Here is a 24304-nt window from a genome sequence, read left to right on the forward strand (position 1 = left end):
ACTCATTGTTAAACAATAAAAAGTTTTTTTTTTACTAACATTTTTTTGCTAATATTTACCAAGTCTGCCAGTATTAGTGTATGTGATATGCTTGTTTTTATTTCTAGGTCGTTCAGCTCTACAGAAGAGAGTAATGGCTTTGCTTCGGAAGATTGAACTTCCCACTCCTGGAAACACAGAGGTCAGAGGTCTCACTTTTACAGTTTTTAATGTCGTTAGACAGTTTTAGAGTCGTTCTAGTTGCTGGCGAGCACATTAGCATTGTTCTGATTGTTTTATTTAAAGAAAGTTTGAACCAAAAAAGAAAATTGTGTCATCATTTACTCATCGTTCTTGTGGTCCATTTTATATAATTATTTATTTGTTTGTTTTGACTGAAGACAAGATTTTTTTAAATAATGTTGGGAACAGGTAGCCATTTTCATTCATAGTTGTAAACAATAGTATGGAAAAATATTATGAAAGTCAATAGTGACGTGGCAATTTTCCAATAAAGAGACACTTACTAATCAAGACACAAAGCCTTACAAAATTTACTTCCAAAAAGATTTTATTTTTTGCAAAGAACAAGTCCAACAGTCATTCAGGACACACGGGTTGCTGCAGAGGGTCACACAGAGACTAGCCTGAGATCAGTTGTTATCTTCTTTCCCTTGCTTCCACCCTTCTTGTAATGCTTTTTTTTATGAAGACAAACATTTCTTAATGTGTTTTTCTTAGGAAGGCACATGTTTCCTAATAAATCATGTTTATATATATATATATAAATTATATATCAAGTAATACATTAATTCGGCTTAGTCCCTTTATTCATCAGGGGTCACCACAGTGGAATGAACCGCCAACTTATCCAGCATATGTTTTAAACTGCAGATGCCCTTCCAGCTGCAACCCGAAATGGAAAACATGCATACACACTCTTTCACACTCATACACTACGGCCTATTTAGTTTATGAATCATTTGTTTATGCCTGTAAAAAATGCATGGATGGAAATTTTCCCAATGACTACGGTTTTACAACATTCTTTAAAAATCATCTCTTATGTTTAGTCGAAGATAAAAATGCAAACAGGTTTGGAACAAGTGGAAGGTGTGTAAATGATGACAATTTTAATGTTTGTGTTTGAACTATCCCTTTAACGTCACTGTTTTGAATTGGGCTTTTTAACATATGCAAAAACTTGATTTGTTTTCCAAACAATGTGGTTGGTTTTCACAGTTGAGTACTCGCTGTGCTGTTTCTATTGTTTGCCTAAAAATGAACTTTTCTTTTGTGGTCTAATTGAGAGAGAGAGACAATAAAGATGGCAGAATTTAACTGTTCTGATTGGTCATTTCAGGCCTGGGAAGACACGCATGCCAAATGGGAACATGCAACCAAGTTGATTTTAAGTCACCCGAAAACGAAACTGGAAGACGGTCAGGTCAGACACGTATACATGCAAAACCTGTAAATAGACACAATGGAAAATAAATATTTGTCATTTTCTTAAAAAAATATACAATATAACACACACAATCCATCCAATCCTTTCTTCCCTTTGTCTTTTCTTCCTTCTTTCATGCCATCCATCCATCCAATCCCATTCCATCCAATCCAATTCCATTCCATTCATCCAATTCCATTCCATTTCATTCCATCCATCCATCGATCCAATCCCATTTCATTCCATCCATTCATCTATCCATACAATCCCATTCCTTTCCATCCATCCAACCCAATTCTATTCCATTCTGATTCCAATCTCATTCCATCTAATCCCATTTCATCCAGTCCTATTCCGTTTATCCATTCTATCGAGTCCCATTTCTTTTTTATCCATCTATTTCATTCTTCTATCCATTCCTTCCTTTCTTCCTTCCATCCATGTAATTTTATTAATAAATTATAATATATCCCACATATACATGATTTATAAATAGTTGTTTTTTTCTATATGTTGTATTATATTATTTTAATATATTATATGTAATATATATTTTGTTTATATTATTTTTAATTCCATTAACTGAAGAGTTTAATAAATAAAAGTTTTGCTTCATAATAAAAGTTAAATAAGACAAGGATTCAGTTTCAAAAAATCTGAAATATTTGAGAGAAAATAAAAAATGCAATGTTTTAAAGATATAAATATATAAATATAAAAATACACAAATTTATATTTGCATTCATTGAATATAGAATTTTATTAAAATAACAAAAACATATCGTTTTATATTTAAAATATAAAATACCAAGGATTATACAGTGTGTGTAAATAACATAACTATAAATATATTTATTATTTAAAAAAATTAATGTGAGAAATTTAGATTTTTAAATAAATTATGTCCGTACTTTTTTTTGTTAATATCTGTACTTTGTTTGCTAAACATTTTTGTACAGTTTAATATAATTGTGTTATAGGAATGAGGTGTGTGTATGTAATATAAAATATTAATTTTATTAATATTATAAATAAATAAGAAGAATGTTTAACAGTGAAATATTTACAGGTTTCCAATCTCGCTTGTCTCTTCCCTCAGGAATGGATCAATATGACAGGCTTCTTGTGTGCGTTGGGCGGTGTGTGTTTGCAGCAGAGGCATGTGTCAGCTCTGGCCACCTACAGTCCTCCTATGGGCACCCTGAATGACCGCAAGGGCTCGATGGTGTCGATGAGCTCTTGTGAGGGCAGCCCAGAGACACCTCTCAGCCGCTTTCTGGACCGTCTTCTGTCCCTGATGGTGTGCAGTCACGAAAAAGGCCATCAGATCCGCACTAATGTCAAAGACCTGGTGGGGCTGGAGCTCAGTCCAGTGCTTTACCCAATGCTCTTCAACAAACTCAAGAACAGCATCAGCAGATTCTTTGATGCCCAGGGGCCGGTGAGACTGTCACTTCCAATTATAGCTGCAGGAATAATTGGTAAAAGATCTCGATTTAAACACCCATGCAATCATAATACTACTTAAAAAAATTATAACACAGTAAATTCAGCCTGAGTTTTTTGACGCTTAAAATAAAGATTTTATCAGTTACATACCCTTAACAGAGGGAATTGGGGTACAACGGATATGAAGATCCACACTCAGTTTATTAATAAGAGTGTTCAGGCAGGCAACGGTCAAACAGGAGCACAAAGGTAATCCAAGATCATGGTCAAAAATAGGTGAAGGGTCAGTACAGGCGGCAAAGAATCCACAATGGCAAAACAAGGCAAGTATCAGAACACAGAGACTAGACAAGATTAATGGTTCATAATGCTATAGAACGACAAGACAATATATATATAGACAAGAATATATATAATCCAGATAATCAGTCCAAGATGAGTTTCCCGCTGCGTGTGAGTAATCAAGCGTGATATGGAACTGGTGTGTGTGTGAGGTGCATGAAGGGATGTGTAGTTGATTTCTGTGGCAGATTTGTAGTTCTCCAGTGATCTGCAACTGCTAGATCACTGGTGATTGTGACACATCATCACCAGTACCTGGTTACATTTCACAGTAAAAAAACATTAAATATTGACAATTTATCTAGTATCTAGTAGGTTTTATGGCTGAGTCACTGAATCATTTATTCGAGAGAATTTTATAAGAAGGCTGAGTCATCCAGTAATTAAGCAAGTGGAGGCTGTGTAATTGAATCGTTGATTCAAGAGAATTGTTCAAAAGCACAAATTCATCCAGTAATTAAGCAAGTGAAATCTTTATTGGTGTATCATTGAATCATTTATTCAAAAAAGTTGTTCAAAACACTGATTCATTTAGTAATTAGGTAGGTGACATATTTTGGGGAGTCACTGAATCATTTATTCAAACAAGAGTATTGTTCAAAGACACTGATGCATTCAGTGATTAGGCAAGTGAAGCCTTTATCTGTAAGTTATTGTGAAACATTCATTTAAGAGAATTGTTCAAAAACTCAGATTCCTCCAGTAATTAAGCAAGTGGAGTCTGTAATTGAATTTAATTGTTAATTCAAGAGAATTGTTCAAAATCACTGATTCGTTCAGCAATTAAAAAAGAAAAGTCTTTATAAGTGTTTAATTAGATTGATTGATAATTTATGATTTGCAATGGCACCTTGGCTAGTTTATGCTTGTCATGGGTAAATATCGTTCATAACAGTTAAATCATTTTCAAACAAAGCTGTTGACCTTATGAACAGACAGTTGATTCATTATCACTCACTTGATTTGTTCAAAAATGTTTTTGAGCCATTTTTGGTTTGCTTTTGAGTTTAAAGTGGGTAATGTTGGCTCTCCACATTGTTAATACAATCGTATAAATACTGCACACCCCTAATGTACCTATATATATTTTGAGCTGGATGATTTAGAGCTCCTGTTTCTGTGTACTTATGTTAAGGTGCCAATTAATGAGACCAACACACAGTTTGTGGAGCAGACCATCGCCATCATGAAGAACCTTCTGGACAACCATACAGAAGGTAGCTCGGAGCATCTGGGTCAAGCCAGCATTGAGACCATGATGCTCAACCTGGTCAGGTGAGTCAATTGTTCTGTTCGCTGTCAATGCTTTGTGATAATTTATCTGCCCTCTTTGAGTAGAGTTTGAGAAATTTAGCATGTGATGTACAATATAATGTAAGTAACTAGTAGTTAAGACCTCTTAATATAAAGTGGGACCCAATAGTTCAGATTTTTAGTATAATTTAAAGCTGCAGTATGTAGGATTGAAACCAAGTGGTTGAACTAGGTATTGCAGTCCAAATTCAAAACGTTGTCGTTTTTTTTTTCTTCACATTTTCAAATGAGAATATCCGACTTCAGCATTGTTTTTCAGATAAACAAACATGCACTTAGTGTGTTTCTTAAATATTTGAAAACTTATTATGGCATTTTAGGCTTTAGAAGAGACAAAAGTTTATAGCACCTTTTAATTTTGTCCGTAAGAGTTACAATTATTAAAAGCAAACCTCTTATACTCATCCAAGAGTACATGTATTTGGTCAAAAATATTGTAATATGTTAATATTGTGAAACATTATTGCAATTAGCATCATTACTTCAATCTTGATCTTTGATAAATCATTCTAATGTGCTGATTTGTTAATCAAGAAACATGAATTCATTCTTGTTTCTAAATTTTTGCAATCAATGCTGAAAACAAGTTCTTAACATTTTGTAGAATCCTTTTTTTTCCAGGATTCTTAGTGAATGGAAAATTAAAGGGATTTTTTTTTTTTGCTACATTATAAACAACTTTTTTTGTCATTATTGATTCATTCAAGACATCATTGCTAAATAAAAAAAGAGTCATACCGATCCCCAAACTTGAATTTTTATGTAGTTGTATAATTATCTAAATACTTACTGCGTTTACTCTACTTTCATTATTTCGTGCTTTATCAGGGGTTGCTCCAGCTGAATAAACTGTCAATTATTTGTAAATAATAAATGAAATTAACGTTTGTAAATTTATTTATTTTTCTTTATTATTTATTATATGTTTTAAAACATACTTTACGATGAGGAGACCTTAATATCCTTTTCCTAATAAACTAATATATCTTAATATACTTTTCTCAGTGTAACAGATTTACACTGAAATCTTATAATTTCTTTAGATATTTACAACTGCGACACTATATGACAAGCCATAAACAATGGCATATAATTAAAAGATCTTCAACAAATATAGAAACATATTTTGTAGACATTATTGATAGGCATGGGACAATAATCGTGTTCAAGGTATACCGCTGTTTGGAAAAGTCAAAATTTTAAAACCATCAAAATTTTCTGCTATACCGTTCCTAAGGTATGAGTAGGATATATATTTTTTTATTTAAAGCAGCATCTGCAACAGAAAAATCCCAAAAGATGCAGTATTAACTTGTAAAAAAAATTCTGTGTGTTTGAAACAAATGAGCACAGTAGACGTCAATGATTCTTTTGAATTATTTAGCATGACATGTTTATTGCCCAAAATAAAAAAATAAAATTAAAATATTTTGTGTGCAAAGTGGTAAAAGGTTTTGTTTTTTACCCAGACATTTAAAAAGAATATATTTTAGATAATCAATACCGTGAAACCAGGATATTTATATCCAAGGTTATCATACCGTCAGAATCTTACACCAGTCCATACCTAATTATTGAACATGGTCTGCCTACTAAAAATCATTCAGCCCATTTATATAGAGAATTAATGCAGGATAAATCTGCCGACTCTTGTTATATCAAAAGAAATTGTGAATTAGAGGTAAACACTGTAATAGAGGATGAAATGTGGGAACAAATATGCATGGATTGTCATAAGGGTATAAGCTGTCAAAAATGGAAGGAGTTCGACTGGTTGTTCAGAGGTTGTTCAGAGTTCCATTAGTGGTCGCCAAATTCAATAGTTCTTTACAATTATCACAGTGCTGGAGAGATTGAGGAGAAGTGGGGAACAATGTTTACATATTTTGGGAATGTCCCAAAACACAAATGTATTGGCAGGAGGTTAAAAGGAAGTTTAGTAAAGTTTTAGGATATAACATACCAGTGCACCCAGTGTTTTTTTTTTTTTTTTTTGCTTGATGGCTTTCTACACTATTATTAATAACAGCTAGGAAGATAATTGCAGTGAACCACCAACCTCCTTTGACAGAATGGACACAGAGGCTGAAACATATGTATATTTTAGAAAATGACTGCAGATTTGCAGTTGAAATCAGATATTTTCCAACAGGCCAGAGAGTTAATCGAAACATACTTGATCTTTAAATGCTGTCAGGGGCTTTGTTGTAGTTAATGTATATTGGAGTTTATTTATTTATTTATCTACATTTCTTTTTTCCTTTTTTAATGTAATGTAATATATATTTTTTTAAGCTGTCACTATTATTTATTTATTATTATAATGTATCTATTATCATTTTTTATATTTTTGTTTATGATTTTGTGAATGTGAACATTGTAAATGTTGTGTATACTATGTTTATAAAAATACACACATCTTTACATCAAATGTTTGTTTGTTTGTTTGTTTGTTTTTTTTACAAAAGAAATGTGAAATAATCTAAACATTACAGTTAGAAATATATTTTGCCCATAAAATGATAGCCTAAATAGAAGTTTATTTATAAATAATTTTGTAATTTTGATTTGTAATGATATTATGACATTAAGTGTACATTCTTTTCTTTTTCTTTTTTTTGCTTATTTGACAAGAGTTCACATTTGTTTTCCTTAGTACTGGTTCCTGTGTGTTTAAACCACTCTGTTTTTGTGTGCATATTCAGGTATGTGCGTATTCTTGGCAACATGGTTCATGCCATTCAGATTAAAACCAAATTGTGTCAGCTGGTGGAGGTCATGATGGAGCGCAGAGATGATCTGTCCTTCTGCCAGGAGATGAAGTTCAGGTACTGTATTCTTTGTTGTTGTTTTTTTAGTACTGTCAGATTATTTGGTGTCTTTTATTCATCAGATTTGTGTGTGTGTCTCAGGAATAAGATGGTCGAGTATCTGACAGACTGGGTGATGGGAACCTCCAACCAGGCTGCTGATGATGATGTCAAATGCCTCACCAGGTAACACAGTTTGTGAATGCAAAGGGGTTTATTCAAATTGCATTAAGTTTCTAAGCTTGATAATGATAACAACAAAAACCATGATAACAACAAAAAACTTCTTCCAACTTCTTATTACTCAGTTGGGTCTGTTTTTATTTTGATGAGATGCATAAATTAATTTTAAAGAACTTTGTGTTTAATTAAAGGATTAAAACTTGATTTCGCCTATCCAAGTTTTAGGAACAAGAAATAATAATTGACTTGTAGTTGATCATTTGGTATCTGAAGTGGCTTATATGAAAAGCAAAGGCCTCTAGATTACGCTTATTTTACCAAACTAAAATATAATCATGCCTTGATTTTTATTTATTTAATTAGGACAGTAAGGTCTGACTTTGCTAAAACAAAAGTCTTGTCACTTTACAGAAATAATGTAGAGTATAGAATATAAAGTCATGCTGCAGTGGAAAAATAATTAATATTGTGTATGACTCCCATAAGCCTGGAGGACTGCATCCATACATCTCTGCAGGACTCAAATAACTTATCAATAAAGAAAGTGCGAAACCATGATTTTTCCTTCACCAAACTTGACTGATTTTTGTGAGAATCTTGGGTCCATGTGGGTTCCAATAGGTCTTCTGCAGTATTTGTGATGATTGGGATGCAGTTCACCAGATGGTTCATCGGAAAAGTCTACCTTCTGCCACTTTTTCAAATGATCAACTTGAAGTCAAGTTATTATTTGTTGCTCTTACAACTTAGATCGACGACAAGAATTCTGTCAGGTAGTCTGAAGTGTTTGGGCCTTTTTAGAATTCCTATGTATGAGGAACCTAACTATTTTTGAGAAATGACATTTGTTTTCGTGTTGATCATATGTAATTAAAAATATCACTGCGATGAGAAACTGGTGATTTAGTGCAACATGGTTTTAGGGGACATTTTAAGCTTAACTTTTAAAATTAATGATACGATTATAAAATCATTTCACCCAAATGGAGTCCACATGGTACACCTATGTGAATATATACTTTTCTATATTTTATACTGCATTATTTTTTATACTTATGCTAGATTATGAATATATTATCAGGGTGAAATTCTTTTAAGTAATCTTGCTAGTATTCACTACAAATGCATAAAATGCTAAACTGTTTTTAACCTTTTATAGGGCAATCACTGAATTACTCATAAAAAAACTGTTTTGTCGCTGTGGGTTATTACAAAACTGTTGAGAGAAAAAACACTTTGTATATATGCAATATTATATATAAAGATGCAATATTGTATATCGGCCATGGTGGGAGTCGTGTGTTGCCTTAGTTTCCCACCAGTGACTATATACAGCCATATCACACTGCTACGAGTGTGTATTGCGTTTATCAAATCAAATCAAATTTTAAGATTATAAGGCTGAACGGCATGAAATGGCATCAGTCTACAGTGATTTCCCTGTATTTCTTTGTTGCAATCGAGAGATCACAATAATTAACCCTGAAAAAGCCAAAGCAAACACTAGCAGATTACTATGGTATAAATACAGCACTACAACATACAAAAGAGAGAGAGAGATCGACTTTGATGTCAGTTACCAGTATAATAATGATTTGATCAGCTGTAGTTTGAAATATGATAAGAAAACGGTGTCCCTTAAGGACTTATTATGGGGTCTTTGTCGCCATTTTGTGGCAGAACGTCAACCATCTTTGCTCTGCTCAATATGACAGGCTGATGGCCACCGATGCGCTAAATCTCTAAAATGATAAATACTGAAAATGGGCACTATCTTTATAAATAAAAGAATAGTTACAATCTAAACAACTACATTCTCGACTAAAAAAGCCTAAAAATTTTTGTAATCAAAAATAATATTTTTAAATAGTTTGCAATTTTGTTTTGATAAAGTCTAAAATGTATGTTTAAATTCATTGACGATATGTAGATCTTCTTGAATTCAAAAATTCTTCATTATTTATCTTTATTTGTCATTCTTATAGAGATTTGTCTTGGGTTAGACTCACATATTCACAATACAAAGAAACAACAGCAGCGACGACAACCAAGACCACACTTACTCCTACAACACGCCTTTAAAATAATAAATATGTAAAAAAAATCCTGCCAATACTGCTTGTATATGTAATATATAAAATAATCGCAGTTGAAGTAAAATAATGACTATAGGTATTTTTATTCTTGCTAATGACGTTCTAAATAAACAACCTAAAAAGAAAAAGAATTCATAATGGTGAATTCATGACTTTGATTTTGTTAGCGTTATCTGCTTGATTTGCAGTGAGCTCTGTTGTTTTGTGTGGTCAGGGATCTGGATCAGGCGAGTATGGAAGCGGTGGTGTCTCTTCTGGCCGGTTTGCCTCTTCAGCCAGAGGAAGGTGACGGAGTGGAGCTGATGGAGGCCAAATCTCAGCTCTTCCTGAAGTAAAGCTCTCCACATGATCTGTAATGTCTTCTATAACCCCTGTGTGCCCTTGATTGACCCTACTCTCCTGCACAGGTACTTCACTCTGTTCATGAACCTGCTGAACGACTGCAGCGAGGTGGAGGACGAGGGTCAGCCGGTGGTCGGGAGGAAGCGAGGCATGTCCAGGCGATTGGCATCATTACGACACTGCACCATCCTGGCCATGTCCAACCTGCTTAGTGCCAATGTGGACAGCGGCCTGATGCACTCTATCGGTGGGAGAACCAAAAACTTTATTTTATTTTATTTTATTTTATTTTATTTTATTTTATTTTATTTTATTTTATTTTATTTTATTTTATTTTATTTTATTTTATTTTATTTTATTTTATTTTATTTTACTCATTATGCATCTCTGCTGTTCTCAAGGCCTGGGCTATCATAAAGACCTTCAGACCAGAGCCACCTTTATGGAGGTGCTCACCAAGATTCTCCAGCAAGGCACAGAGTTCGACACGCTGGCAGAGACGGCTCTGGCTGATCGCTTCGAGAGGCTGGTGGAGCTCGTCACCATGATGGGGGATCAGGGCGAGTTGCCCATCGCAATGGCTCTGGCCAGTGTGGTGCCCTGTTCACAGTGGGTGAGTACATTAGGGAGATCATACTGTACAGGATTTAATTCAGCTACAGATACTTAAACTACATTCTTCACTATTCTGTTTTGCAATTTCTGTACAGTATTTAAGTCAGCTACATACAGCTGAAGTCACAACAATTCGCCCTCCTGTGAATTTTGTTTTCTGTTTCAAATATTTGCTTAAATATCCTAACTTGCCTCACCTAACTTACCTTAATTAATTCAATTAGTTAAATATTTAAATGTCACTTTAAGCTGAATACTAGTATTTAGTAAAATATTATCTTCTGTCATCTTGGCAAAAATAAAAGAAATCAGTTATTAGAAATGAGTTATTAAAACTCTTGTTTAGAAATGTGTTAAAAAATTCTGCTCAAAGTCAAAAGTCAAAGTCAGCTTTATTATCAATTCAGCCACATGTACATGACATATAGGGCATCGAAATTACGTTTCTGATATAATAACATACAATATCATATATAACATATAATATTAATATAAGAAAAATTTTTAGAAAAACAAAATGTGCAATATATACAATTTTACATAAAATGTAGTCTAAAAATATACATAAGGAATAAAAATTTGTAAACAATACAATGACATTAAGGCCATATAGCAAATGAGTGCCAACCACAGTTAAAGAACAGTATATAGTGCAAAAAGGTGTCAGTGTCATAATATATAGGGGGGTAGTACGATTTGTCTAACTGGTAGAACAATGTTACATAAAGTGACCTGTGCAGATGAGTGCGTGTGAGTGTGTGAGTGTGTGCGTGCGTGCGTGCGTGCGTGTGTGTGTGTGTGTTTTCATGTGTGTCAGAGTCCCAAGGTGCATGGGGAGGGAGAGGGGAGTGGTGGCAGAGCTGGGAGAGAGTTCAGCTTCCTGACAGCCTGATGGATGAAGCCGTCTTTCAGTCTGTTAGGGCGTACTCGCACTATGCTATCCGAACCGTGCCCAGGCCCGTTTCCCGGATTGTTTGAGAAGTGTGAGTGCAAAACGCGCCTAAGCCCGAAACTGAAAGCGAGAGATGACTTTTAAGAGACCGCTTAATTTGGATTATTTAATCATTCTTACTGTTCAGTGAACGCAAACTGTCGTAGTTGATTAAAGACGTAAACCACTCACTGCTCGACAGCTGCGCATCTTTAGCAAACCAAATTCCTGCAGCATGAAGACTTTATGATTGTTTATGAGCGGCAAAAGTGGCGGATCTGTTCGGCGAAATATTTGACCGTGTCACTGCATATCAAACAACTTAAACGATATAACTAAAGTAAATTCCACTGTGCTGAGTGAAAGCGCTTACTGAACAGCGCAGAGACGATGATGTTAGCGTGCCCAGGCCCGAATGTAATGTCAGTGCGGGCCGTCGGGGGAGACGGGAGGGGAGACAACCGGTTCTAGGCAACTGTACATAGTGTGAGTACAGCCTTAGTCCTGGCCTGAAGCTTTGCATTTGGTGGGTGGGCTTTTCAGTGTCAGGAGGGCTAATAATTCTGACTTCAACTGGATCATACAGATACATACACTACATTCTTCACAATACTGTATTCAATTGGTTTTTGTTTGTTATGAACATGCTTGAATTTTCATTCTGGCTTAAAGTCAAGAAATTCCAGGTGACCAAGGTAGAAAAATAACCAATATTTTCATCACACTTCCCAAGTTGGTTGATAACTTTAAGAATTACAAACTTTTTTTGCATTACTGGTTTTCTAAAATGTTATTTTTAAATAGCAATTAATGCATTGTTTAATTAAATATGAGCTAATTGCATATACAGTCAAGCCCTAATATTGACTCCCCTGGAAAACTGACTTTGTTCGAACGTCTTGAACCTCAACTTATTAAGTTTTGAGAGAAGTCTGTGTCATTATTGGTCACAAAAAAAAAACTGATGGTTAAATAAAAGTTGTCAGAATTGGGCAGATGTATGAATAATTTCAGGCTTGACATTATTTCTAACACAAAAGTCTGAACATTGGATGAAATTGGATTCAAAAGGTTTCGATTCAAAGGTTTTTAAAAAACAGGGTTTTGGAAATCACTTTTTATCACTCTATAATTCAGAAAACACTTAGAATTGCTAGTTAATTTTCAAAATTTTTTGTATAATAAAATATTTTACAATAAGGCAAATGAAATGTGAACATATCCCACACTTTCAGAATTTAAATATGAATAAAACTAAACTTTGGTATGTGTAAATGCTGTCAAAGTAGAGATTTATGGCTCTTGCAGGATGTACAAAAGTTCCTTTTAAGAAAACGGGCTTTAAAACTAACTATTGTAGCTGAAATAAGTTGTATTTGATTACTTTTATTTGCACTGCAATACAAATAAATGAATTAAAACATTAAAAAAGCCATAATGCGCAGGAAGAAGCAGAAAAAGCCAAAATCTAAAAGTAGTTTTGACCTGAGGTGTCTCGCCGTCACGTACTTCAAGAAATGACAGATTAAATCTTTAAAATCTTCCCGTGCCTTACAATAGTACAGTGTTTGCTAGTCAAAATCAAACAATGATTATTTGCATGCTGATTTGGCAATGCTCTTCTTCTTTCTTGGTTTGTTTTGCATATTAAATTGTGATCTAGTCTTTTTTTCTTACATCCCTGTGTCTATCTGTATCATTATCAATCTCTTTCTGAATCTCTGTCTGTTCAGGTTTACTGTAGTTCACTAAAACATAAACCATCAAATCAGAACAATTTTTATACCTGAAATAAAATTAAAAAGTGTTTGGATGTAACATTTTTTTCTCTCTTTCAAACTTTTTGAACAGAATGCGAGAGATATGGAAGTCCTCACCATAAAAAAATAAGAAAACATATTCATCTGTGGGTTTCAGTTTTTATATCTTTACACTTTTTTTTACATTTATATCTTATAATGTTTAATTTTTTCCATTTACAACAATGCCACAGACTATTTTTCGCAGTTGCAAGTTATATGATTCATTATTCAGAGATTTTTTTTTTTCTTTTTATAGATGTTGATGTCATTCTGAGTTAACATCCCACAGGTCAGACTTTTTTCTTTGGATTCAGAGTTTACATATCATGATTTCTTAGTTTTTTGTCACACAATTGAAAGTTTATTTATCACAATTGTAAGTTGATATTTGACATTTTTTATTTTACAAAGTTTTTCACTATTCTGAATTTGAATTTTATTTTAATTTAAATGTAGTACTCGACCATTAGAAAAGTATGTTCTATACAGTATGAATGGAACTACTGCTGCCATTTTGTGTTCATCAAGTAACCTACCCACGTCAGTTGCGTCGCTTCACTCCCATTCATGAATTCTCTTGTAGTGTATCATCATGGGATAGTGTAGCAATGAGGTTTGCATTTAGACCAGACCAGATTACTTGCGACGAATAAAGCGCGGGAGCGGTCAGTAACTCTAGTATAAATTGAACGGGAGCGGGCAGTCTAACAATATTGCTCCTGACTCCCGAGCGAGCGAGCACGCGCATGTATGTGTGTAAATGAGAGAGCGTGATGCTGTGCTAAGCTTGTTTGTTGCTGTGAATGAGATAGAGAGCTTCTTGCTGTGTGTGTGTGTGTGTGTGTGTGTGTGTGTGTGTGTGTGTGTGTGTGTGTGTGTGTGTGTGTGTGTGTGTGTGTGTGTGTGTGTGTGTGTGTGTGTGTGTGTGTGTGTGTGTGTGTGTGTGTGTGTGTGTGTGTGTGTGTGTGTGTGTGTGTGTGTGTGTGTGTGTGTGTGTGTGTGAGAGAGAGAGAGAGAGCGTGATGCTGTCTGTGTGTCACTTGCTTGGAGCTGTGGGTCTGTGTGTTTATACAGACAGCTTGTTATAGGCTGTCTGGATTCTCTATAGCTGGGTGGTTTTTGATTCTTTTTTGATTTTTTTTTTTTTTTTAATATTTTTCTAAATGATGTTTAACAGAGCAAGGAATTTTTCACAGTATTTCCTATAATATTTTTATAATTTTTTTTCTTCTGGAGAAAGTCTTTATTTGTTTTTTTTTTTTATAATTTAACATCAATTTTACTACGCCAAATCAGAATAAGTTGGGACAATATGAAAAACGCAAATTAACAAAGAAAGTAGTTATTTCTAACTTTACTTTGACTTGTGTTTCATTGCAGACAATACAACAAACATTATTTAATGTGTTCCTCATAGTTTTTTTCAAAACAAACATGTATTCCAATTTTGGTTCTTGCAACATATTTCAAAAAAATTTGGAACAGTAAAGTGTTTACTACTTTGTAATGTTGCCATTCCTTTTCACACCACTTAAAAGACGTTTATAGACCGAAGACACGAAGTGATGAAGTGTTTCAGATGTGATTTTGTCCTATTCTTCCTGCAAGCAACTCTTAAGGTGGGGAACTTTACGGGGTCTTCGTTGTCACATTTTGCTCTTAAAAATGCACCACACATTCTCTATTGGGGACGGGTCGGGACTGCAGGCAGGCCAGTCACATACCTGTGTCCTCTTCCTCCACAGCCAGGACTTGTAATGTGTGCAGAATGTGGTTTTGTATTGTCTTGTTAAAATATGCATGGGCCTCCCTGGAAAAGAAGGCAGCATATTGTGCTACAAAATGACAGGAAAGGATGTATATTTACAAAACATGAAATATTTTGTGTTCATATTGTCTACTGAACAAACCACTGTTATACAAGGATTTGGCTAATTACCTAAACTTGCCTAAGTAACCTTATTAAACCTTTAAACTGAATACTAGTATCAAGAAAATGTCTAGTAAAATATTGTGTACTGTCATCATGGCAAAGATAAAAGAAATCAGTTATTAGAAATGAGTTATTAAAACTATTATGTTTAGAAATGTGTTGGGAAGAAAAAACTTATTTTCATTTAACAGAAATTTGGGAAAAATATAGAGAAGGGGCTAATAATTCATGAGGATTAATAAGTCTGACTTCAACTGTATATTAGATTTGGCCTTATTGTCCAGCCCTAGATCAACATCTGTTTCCTATAGTTAGTGTGCTGTTTGTTTGTTTGTTTTCCAGGATGAACTGGCACGTGTTCTGGTAACTCTCTTCGACTCGAGGCATCTGTTATATCAGCTCCTGTGGAATATGTTCTCTAAAGAGGTGGAGTTGGCGGATTCCATGCAAACGTTGTTCCGTGGCAACAGCCTGGCCAGTAAAATCATGACGTTCTGCTTTAAGGTGTTTTTCTCTACGCTTCCCCTGGCATGCACTTGAAGTCAAATGATCATTCACAGAGGGAAATCCACAGCTAAACTTAATCCCCATCATTTGCCTGTGCTTCTGCTTCTGCTTTCAGGTATATGGAGCCACATATCTGCAAAAGCTGCTGGAGCCGCTGTTGAGAAGTGTGATTGCGGGCACCGAGTGGCACATGCTGAGCTTTGAGGTGGATCCTACCAGGTATCAGTTCCCACTGGGCTTTAAAATCAGGAACTGCTGTGAATGAACCTGTCACTTGCACCCAAAAAAATATTAAGGCCTAACAAATAATATTGATGTATTCTGATTGCATGTCAAATTTCCATTCATTTGGATTACAAACTTTTAGCATAACTGAGCTAATAAACTTTATGTGATTGATATTTGTAGATAAATGCTTGAATAAAGATTTTTATTTTTATTTTATGTCGCCACAAAAGTGGCTTTGAGTTGAACCCTACCACATTAGATTAGATTAGATTAGATTAGATTAGATTCAACTTTATTGTCTTTACACATGTAGAACTACAAGGCAATGAAATGCAGTTTAGGTCTAACCAGCAGTTCAATAGCAGCAAGTGCTGGATACAGGTATAAGTTATAAAGTGCAGTTACAAAAAAACTATGGTGATATTTACAGATGGATGTACTATGAACATTATATACAGGTTGTATTTGCTATGAAAAGTTTGAATACTTTCCGTACTCACGGTATCTGTTTCTATTGGGCTGTTCTCTGGATTTATTTTATAGAATAAATGTTATTTGTTATAGAATAAATAAATTTTAAATCAAATTAGTATCATTCCGACTTTTTATTTTTTATTTATTTTGCAAAAAGTGGCAATTGTAGTGATTAAAAATCAATTTTTTTCACCAAATACTGATTTCTCAACTTAAGAAAAACATTGAAAACAGTTGCTTTGGTCTAAGATTGAATATAAACCATCGACCAATCAGAATTAAGCATTCAACAGCCCTGCAGTATAAACACCGAGCAGTACATATAATTAATCATTACATTTTATTTTAACTTTGTTTGTGCTTGAACACCTGCTATTAATGAACAAAATTATTTAAATGAATAAATAGTTATAAAAATAAATAAATGTACAGTGCTCAACACGTATGGGTACACCCATCACATATCTCTCATTTAAATTAATATTTTTTATAGGAAGCTTTACAATTTTATATTTGTGGATCTACAATAGATTAGTCAGTGATAGGGCCAAATCTGGAGCTTATCTAACAAAATAACTTCTGATAATGGTCTAAAATAAGTACACCCAGAAATATATGTTAGGGAAAAATATTAAACAGAAAAAAAAAATTAAAAGAGCAAAATTCAAGAGAAGCAAAAGAAATATAAAATTGTTGAAATTTTGTAGTTTGTAATTTACCCCCAAGATTTCGCTTGAATTTAAACATATTATCTTTATATTTCTTTATATGTTCGATGATTAAAATATTATTTTAAAAAATATATCCTTCAAATAAATCAGTTTTGTTCAAATGCAACAAAATATATTAAAAATGTATGTTAATATATTGTGGACTCGATTTAGTTGAGCACTGTATCTGCAACATAATTTTACAAATAATAAAGTTCTTTGTAAATAATATATATAATATATATATATATTTAAAATAGATTGTTTTCAAGAGTTCCCACTTAGATATGCTTAGCGTTAATAGCAGGTTTGGCATGCTGTCCCGGGACAGAACCCTGAGCTCGGAGATACTTGAGCCCAGAGCTCCCATCGTGTCAATAAGCATATAAGAGGATCGGTGATCGGGTAAGTCTAGAGAGCTCCCCTTAGAAGAGGAGGAGATGGGGTGGAAGTGGGGAATCTTCCAAAACAAAGATAGAGCAGTAGGGAAAAATGTATCTATTTACTGTGAGATAGGATCATTCTGATTGGATTATGCCTGATTACAGATGAGCAGCCAGTCGTGCTCAATCATATCACGTGCTCCTCGAAATTAGTTTATGAACCTTCACTTAATTGAGTGTTTTTGTGTGCTTTTATGTGATAAACTCTTTTAGACTGTGCATTGTCACACTCTCCAGTAAATTCAGCAGACAAGCGCATTTGTTGTTTGGTTTCTGCTTGAAGGTTGATTGGTTTGTTTTCTTCCTGTAGACTTGAAAATGGTGAAAATTTGGAGGAGAACCAGCGGAATCTGCTTCGAATGACTGAACGCTTTTTTAAGGCCATAATCAGTTCATCTGGAGAGTTTCCTCCTCAGTTGCGCAGCGTCTGTCACTGTCTCTTTCAGGTGAGGGTGAAGAACACAGAGAGTCCTGAATGTTGTAATTCCACGGTGGAGTTTGCTTCGGTGAATGACTGTGTGCTCATGTAAACGTGTATGATGATTTTCCTACCGTTAAATATAATCTGCCTTGAGTGTTGAATTAAACCTTTTAAAATAGGGTGTCAGTGAGGTCTTAAATTCCAAAAGAGTTTTATTTATTAGCTTTTTTATTATTAGCTCTGTTTACTAATAGGGTTTAATTATCTTCCTTATTATAATGTTTGATTAAAAGTTCTTCATGTATTTATTTATAGCTACCTGGTGAGGAGACTGACCTGGACAGACATTGTATCGGGCATACATTTAGTTAGTTTTTTAAACTAAGACAAGTGTTTTGGGGAAAAGGTGTATTTATACAGCTAGATTTTCTTTGTTTGGATACATATTTTAAAATATGTGGATACATTTTATAGGAAATAAATAAATATGTGAATTTTTAATGAAGCAAGTAAAAATCTTTTTCACCAGTCCAACCAGCCCATTAGAAAAAGTCCTAAGCTTTTAGCCTTGTATAAGTCCATATTTCATTTATTATGGTCTTAAAAGGTCTTTAATAAGTCCTAAATTTGATGGGTGAAAACTGTAGAAACCCTGTGTGTAAGTTCTTAAAGGGATAGTTCACACAAAAACAGAAAGTACTCTCTATTTACTCACCTTCAAGTGCTAACAAATCTGAACAATCACTTTGATTATATAATGTCAGCCTGATTTATTATTGAGTTAATACAATTGTGCTGAAACTATAGAGATATGGAAGGTCTTTAGGGCCAAAAGACTTGTTCAACAGAAGCAAGAACCTCATAAAGGAATGCTGCTAAAGAAACATCTTCAAAATTGCTGACTTTTCAAACTGTGCATGTTTCCTCATAGAACTGGTTTATTACAAATGTATATTTGACATCAGTCCCTTTGTATGTAAGGAGGAGGTCCACTCAGAAACTGTTTTTATGAACTTAATGAATTTGTGAAAAAGTTTATATAGTATATGTACAGTATATAAAGAAGTCATCTTAATTTTGTTTATTAAATAAAAAGTATTTTTGCAGACATTATAAAAATGTAGAACAAATTCTAACTATTTGGGTTAGTCATTTTATTTTTTAAATAAATTGATCAAAAATAACAGTAAATACGTTTTTAAGGTTGCCAGATATTTGTACTTCATGTAAATGCTGTTCTTTTGAACTTCCTATTCATCAAAAATAATAATAAAATTAATAATTCTAAAAAAAAGCAGGTTACTTTACAGAAATAAATTGTATTTTCAAAAATATTAATCACAAAACATTTTTTATTGTAATAAAATATTTACTGTGTTGTTGGACAATTAAAGGCATCCCTTTTTTGCATAAAGGATTTTTCACTGGTCCCAAAATTATAAACAGTATTTTATGCACTCATTGATAGCTGAAAACTTTATTAAATTAGATTTAAATTATTTGCGTATTTTAAATAAAATATAATTAAATAAATAAATATTTATGTACTTATTTATTTGTTTATTTATTTATTTATTTATTTATTCATTTATTTATTTTTTCAATGTTTTAAATATGTAAGATGTGTATTCCATGTGGGCCTGCTGGTGAGTGTGTGTTAGCTTGTGCTGTGACTTGTTTGTGCTCATTTCTGTCCTGTAGGCTACATGTCACTCTCTCCTGTCTAAAGCCTCTGTCAAAGACAGAAAGGAAGTGAGGAAAGCAGTAAGTGTGAATGGCGGACGTATCTGCTTCCTGTCCCGATTCACTTCATTAATCCGAGACTCTTGTGCACCTCTTGCCTGCATTACTGTCATTACATTAAATCATAGCTACTAATTTCCTGATTTTTGGCAAGCTGAAGCTTTCACTGAATGAACCTCTTAGCACAAACACCAAAACAACAACAACAACAGCAAACTCTGTACCTCCGGGCATCATCTTTGCATGAGCCGCCACTCTTAGGTCTGAGGATTAGAAATTATCAGGGCGTTGAATGCAGTGGTGCATTGTGGGTAGTTCAATTTGAGAACAAACTCTCTTCCTGAATGCCTGAATGATTTCACGCTTGATCGTTCAACCCAAGTAAAACACATTTCTCTGTAGTTTTAATGCTTTGCTTCTCACTTTTTTTCTCCTCTAACACTCTTAAAGGTCACTGGTGAAGACCTCCGCCATCATTCAACTGTTTAATGGCTTAAAAACTGCTTTCTACACTTTTAACTGTAAAGCCTCTGGTGCCATTTCATTCAGATACTTCCATCATTATTAGGGCTGCATGATACTGGACAAATACGCCTTATGCTACATGACAGAAGTTGTGTCGTTGATCCCAGTTCTAAGAGCAACAAATAATAACTTGACTTTTAGTTGATCATTTGGAAAAGTGGCAGAAGGTAGATCCCAATCCCAATCATCACAAATACTGCAGAAGACCTATTGGATCCCACATCGACCTAAGAGTCTGATAGAAATCAGTCAAGTTTGGTTAAGGAAAAATCATGGTTTGGGGTTACATTCAGTATGAGGGCGTGCGAGAAGTCTGCAGAGTGGATGGCAACATCAACACTTTGAGGTATCGAGACATTTGTGCTGCCCATTACATTACAAACCACAGGAGAGGGAAAATTCTTCAGCAGGATAGCGCTCCTCATACTTAAGTCTCCACATCAAAGTAAAGGTGAGTAATGGGGTAAGATGAAGGAGGATACATTAAAGATGATTCTAAAGAATCTTGAGTCCTGCAAGAACACTTTCTTTGCCATTTCAGATGTCTTTAATAAGTTATTTGAGTCACTGCAGAGATATATGGATGTAGTCGTCCAAGCTCATGCGAGTCAAACACAATATTCATTCTTTTTCCACTGCAGCTTGACTTTATATTCTATACTGGAGATTATTTCTGTTAAGTGACAAAACTTTTACTAATTTATTTAAACTTACTGTCCTAAATAAATCATCAAAAATCAAGGCATTTATTTTGGTCAAATAAGCGTAATCTTTCATATAAGCCACTTTTGATACCAAATGATCAACTAGAAGTCAAGTTATTATTTGTTGTTCCTAAAACTTGGATTGGCGACAAGACTTAAGTCAGTTAGTGTAATTTTGTTGAATATTGTTGATATTTTTCTTGCAATATAACATTTCCCTTGAAAAATGCAATGTTTATTAACTCTGTTTTTCAATAATTTATTTATTTAATGATGTTAAAAGAAACAGATCTAATTGCATTTCCAACTTCCAATTGAAACCAGTGCAATTTCCCACTGCTTCCCAAGCTGGTTTTATATTTCTGTCTGGCATTGCGTCGTGCATCTCTGCTAACTGCGCGTGCTCCTGACGAAACGAACGAGACTTATACTTATACTTGAAGCGTTCACCGTTGTGATATTCTATAAAACAACTGGGTGCGGTCAAAAGAAACCCAACGTAAAGTCGAGCGGATAAACAGAGAAGTAGGAACATTCCGGTATTACAACATATCATTAACATCGTTCAAAATTTTTTAAAGTGATTTTTATTCATTATTTTAATTAATTATATTCTCAATTGATTATAAAGATTTTTATAACCTTTAAAATATTTTCATATCTCAGACAGTTCTACCTCTTAAAGTTTATTAAAATATTAGTGACAACAGAACATGGGTTGCTCTACAAATAAATTTTTTAATATGGCAAGAATAAAAGCAAAAAGCGAACTAGCGTACTTGTCGAGTATAAACCAGGCTTCACTCAGGGCTGTCTAAGGTTGTCCTTAATGCGCTGAGTTTTCCCCCTCTGATGTACAAAGGGAGAATGTCAATTAAAGTGTTTTTCCAGGCTTTTTTTATCAAGTGTGTTTATAAAAAAATAGGATTAATACATTTTATTATTAGAGACTGGGTATATTCACACACTGATGCCCACAAAACTGAGTTTAAAAATTTTACTTATACAAGTGATTTTTGCCTAATAGGTCCCCTTTAAATAAATACATGTTCTACCTTTTTTGGTAGATTCACATTTAAAAATAATTCCCTTAAAGTGATAGTTCACTCAAACTTTCATTCATTTTTGGACCACAAATTAAGAGATTTAAGATGAAATCAGAGAGCTCCCTCATCCTCCATACACAGCAATGGTCATGATTGGCTGTTGTCATTTTCCTCACATCTCGACTCAAGCCATAAGTGTTTATTTTTAACTCTGGGATCACCTTTAGGCTGCTCTAATAGTAGAACGGCAACTACTGGAAAGGTGGGGATAGAGATAGTAAGTCATCTGATTGGTCGAATTTAGATAACCAATAGAGTAAATGTAATTTATCACACCTCTTCGATTACGTTTATTGCATATGCTATTATCATGATAACAAAATTTAGCGATTTTTTTTTTTTATTTATTTTTTTATTGTGCAGCCCTAATCACTATCTATTAATCCACTTATTATTATCAATTGATTAACTACACCTCCCGTAAACTAAAGTTTGTCTGGTTTAGCTTTAAATTGCACTTGAAAATTGTGAGATTGTGGATCTGCTTTGTAAATCTTGATGAAATGGTGCCATGGTTCTCCAGGTGTAAAATTCTTCTTATCTGCTTTTGTGTTTGTGTGTTTTGGTTTCAGGTCGTGAGCCAGCGTTTTCCTCAGAACAGCATTGGAGCTGTAGGCAGTGCCATGTTCTTGCGATTCGTGAATCCAGCTATAGTCTCTCCATACGAGGCTGGGATTCTTGACAAAAAACCTCAGCCTAGGATAGAAAGAGGCCTAAAACTCATGTCCAAGGTGTGAATTTTTGTCTGCGCAGAGCTACTAGCATACATTTCAGATATTGTCTTCATGTAAAATATAATATTGGCCTATATTTAGTAGTGCTCAACATATCTGTTTTATAATCAAAGTTTTAATCTGCTGTTTATTTATTATTGTGATCAGTATTATTTTTTTAATAGAAAGGCACATAATTTAGGGCACATAATGTAATAAACAGCATTTTAAAGTCGGTAAAACGGCTGAAAACATCCTAAATAGTCTTTTTTTTCCTGTGGTTTAAATGTATCTCCCTTGACCTTTGAACTTAAGTACCCCCGTTTTAGACCATCAAATCAAGATCAGACACTACAGGATTGACTTCAATTATTGAATTTCTCACCCCTCTGCAGATTCTCCAAAGTATTGCCAACCATGTTTTGTTCACAAAAGAGGAGCACATGAGGCCTTTCAATGACTTTGTGAAGAGTAATTTTGATGCTGCCAGAAGGTAAGTTCATTTAAGAAGTGCTTTATAAGTAGAAACAGGCAAATAATTAAAGTCAGACAATAAACATTTATCACAGTGGAACATATTCAGTAAATCAAACAAAATAATGGTAGAAATCTGGTAGTGTTCTAGTTAGTTCAACATGATTCAGTTCAGTTTAAAGTTCAATTCAATTCAGCTTTATTTGTATAGCGCTTTTACAATGTCGATTGTGTCAAAGCAGCTTCACATAAATGGTCATAGTAACTGGAACAGTGTGGTTCAGTAACTGGAACAGTGTGGTTCAGGTTTTAGTGTTTAAGTTCAGTTCAGTTCAGTTTAGCTCAGTTCAGTGTGATTTAATCATTACTGAGAGTTCAAACACTGAAGAGCAAATTCATCGATGCGTAGCTCTACCAATCCTGAACCATGCGAGGCAGTGGCGACAGCGGAGAGGGAAAAAAAAACTTCACCTGATGGGAGTGAAGAAAAAAAACCTTGAGAGAACCAGACTCAGTTGGGCACGACCATTTTAATTTCTCCGCTGGCCAAAAGTCTTGTGCAGAACTTCATTCGCCGTGGTTTAAGTGTTAGTTCAACCAAAAATAAAAATTCTGTTATTAACTACTCACCTTTATGTTGTTTCAAATCCTGGAGACCTTTGTTTAAATTAAGATAGAATAAGAGTGCTCCCTCATCCTCCGTTGGTAGAAATGGTCACATGATGTTTAAAGTCCATAAAAGGAATGGAAAATATTGTCAGAATGTTCCATATGACTTCAACTGTAATCATACGAAGCTCCAAGAACACTTTTGTGCACCAAATAAAAAGTAAAAACTACTTTGTCTTCTGTTCTTTGTCAGGTAATCAAGATGTGCATTTAGCAGGTGCACAAAACAGTTCTTGGAGCTTTGTTTGATTACAGTTGAACCACTAAAGATACTTGACATGTTTTGAGGATGTTTTTAATTCCTCTTCTGGACTTTGAATGTCTCGTTTGGACCATTGCTG

At 34.1% G+C, this 24304-nt stretch overlaps 1 protein-coding gene across 5 annotated transcripts in view; it reads left to right on the top strand.

Moving 5' to 3' along the window:
- Window positions 1–24304, top strand: part of nf1b (neurofibromin 1b) — a 128182-nt gene that overhangs the window by 26064 nt on the left and 77814 nt on the right. For 3 of the 5 annotated variants that reach the window (XR_012386487.1, XR_012386488.1, XM_005169189.6), the window contains exons 18-32: window positions 108–181; window positions 1343–1426; window positions 2529–2870; window positions 4356–4495; window positions 7240–7362; window positions 7447–7530; window positions 9838–9954; window positions 10031–10212; window positions 10367–10578; window positions 15589–15750; window positions 15869–15972; window positions 17919–18054; window positions 19731–19793; window positions 22680–22838; window positions 23216–23313. Coding sequence is in view for 2 of the 5 variants with exons in the window: in XM_005169189.6 (XP_005169246.2) it covers window positions 108–181; window positions 1343–1426; window positions 2529–2870; window positions 4356–4495; window positions 7240–7362; window positions 7447–7530; window positions 9838–9954; window positions 10031–10212; window positions 10367–10578; window positions 15589–15750; window positions 15869–15972; window positions 17919–18054; window positions 19731–19793; window positions 22680–22838; window positions 23216–23313 (2080 nt within the window). In the remaining 3 variants the exon portion in view is untranslated. The remainder of the gene's footprint in view (window positions 1–107; window positions 182–1342; window positions 1427–2528; window positions 2871–4355; window positions 4496–7239; window positions 7363–7446; window positions 7531–9837; window positions 9955–10030; window positions 10213–10366; window positions 10579–15588; window positions 15751–15868; window positions 15973–17918; window positions 18055–19730; window positions 19794–22679; window positions 22839–23215; window positions 23314–24304) is intronic. The other 2 variants (XR_012386489.1, XM_005169190.6) reach the window with 1 other exon arrangement.

This window comes from Danio rerio, chromosome 10 (assembly GCF_049306965.1).
Source record: "Danio rerio strain Tuebingen ecotype United States chromosome 10, GRCz12tu, whole genome shotgun sequence".
NCBI classification, from domain to species: Eukaryota; Metazoa; Chordata; class Actinopteri; order Cypriniformes; family Danionidae; genus Danio; species Danio rerio.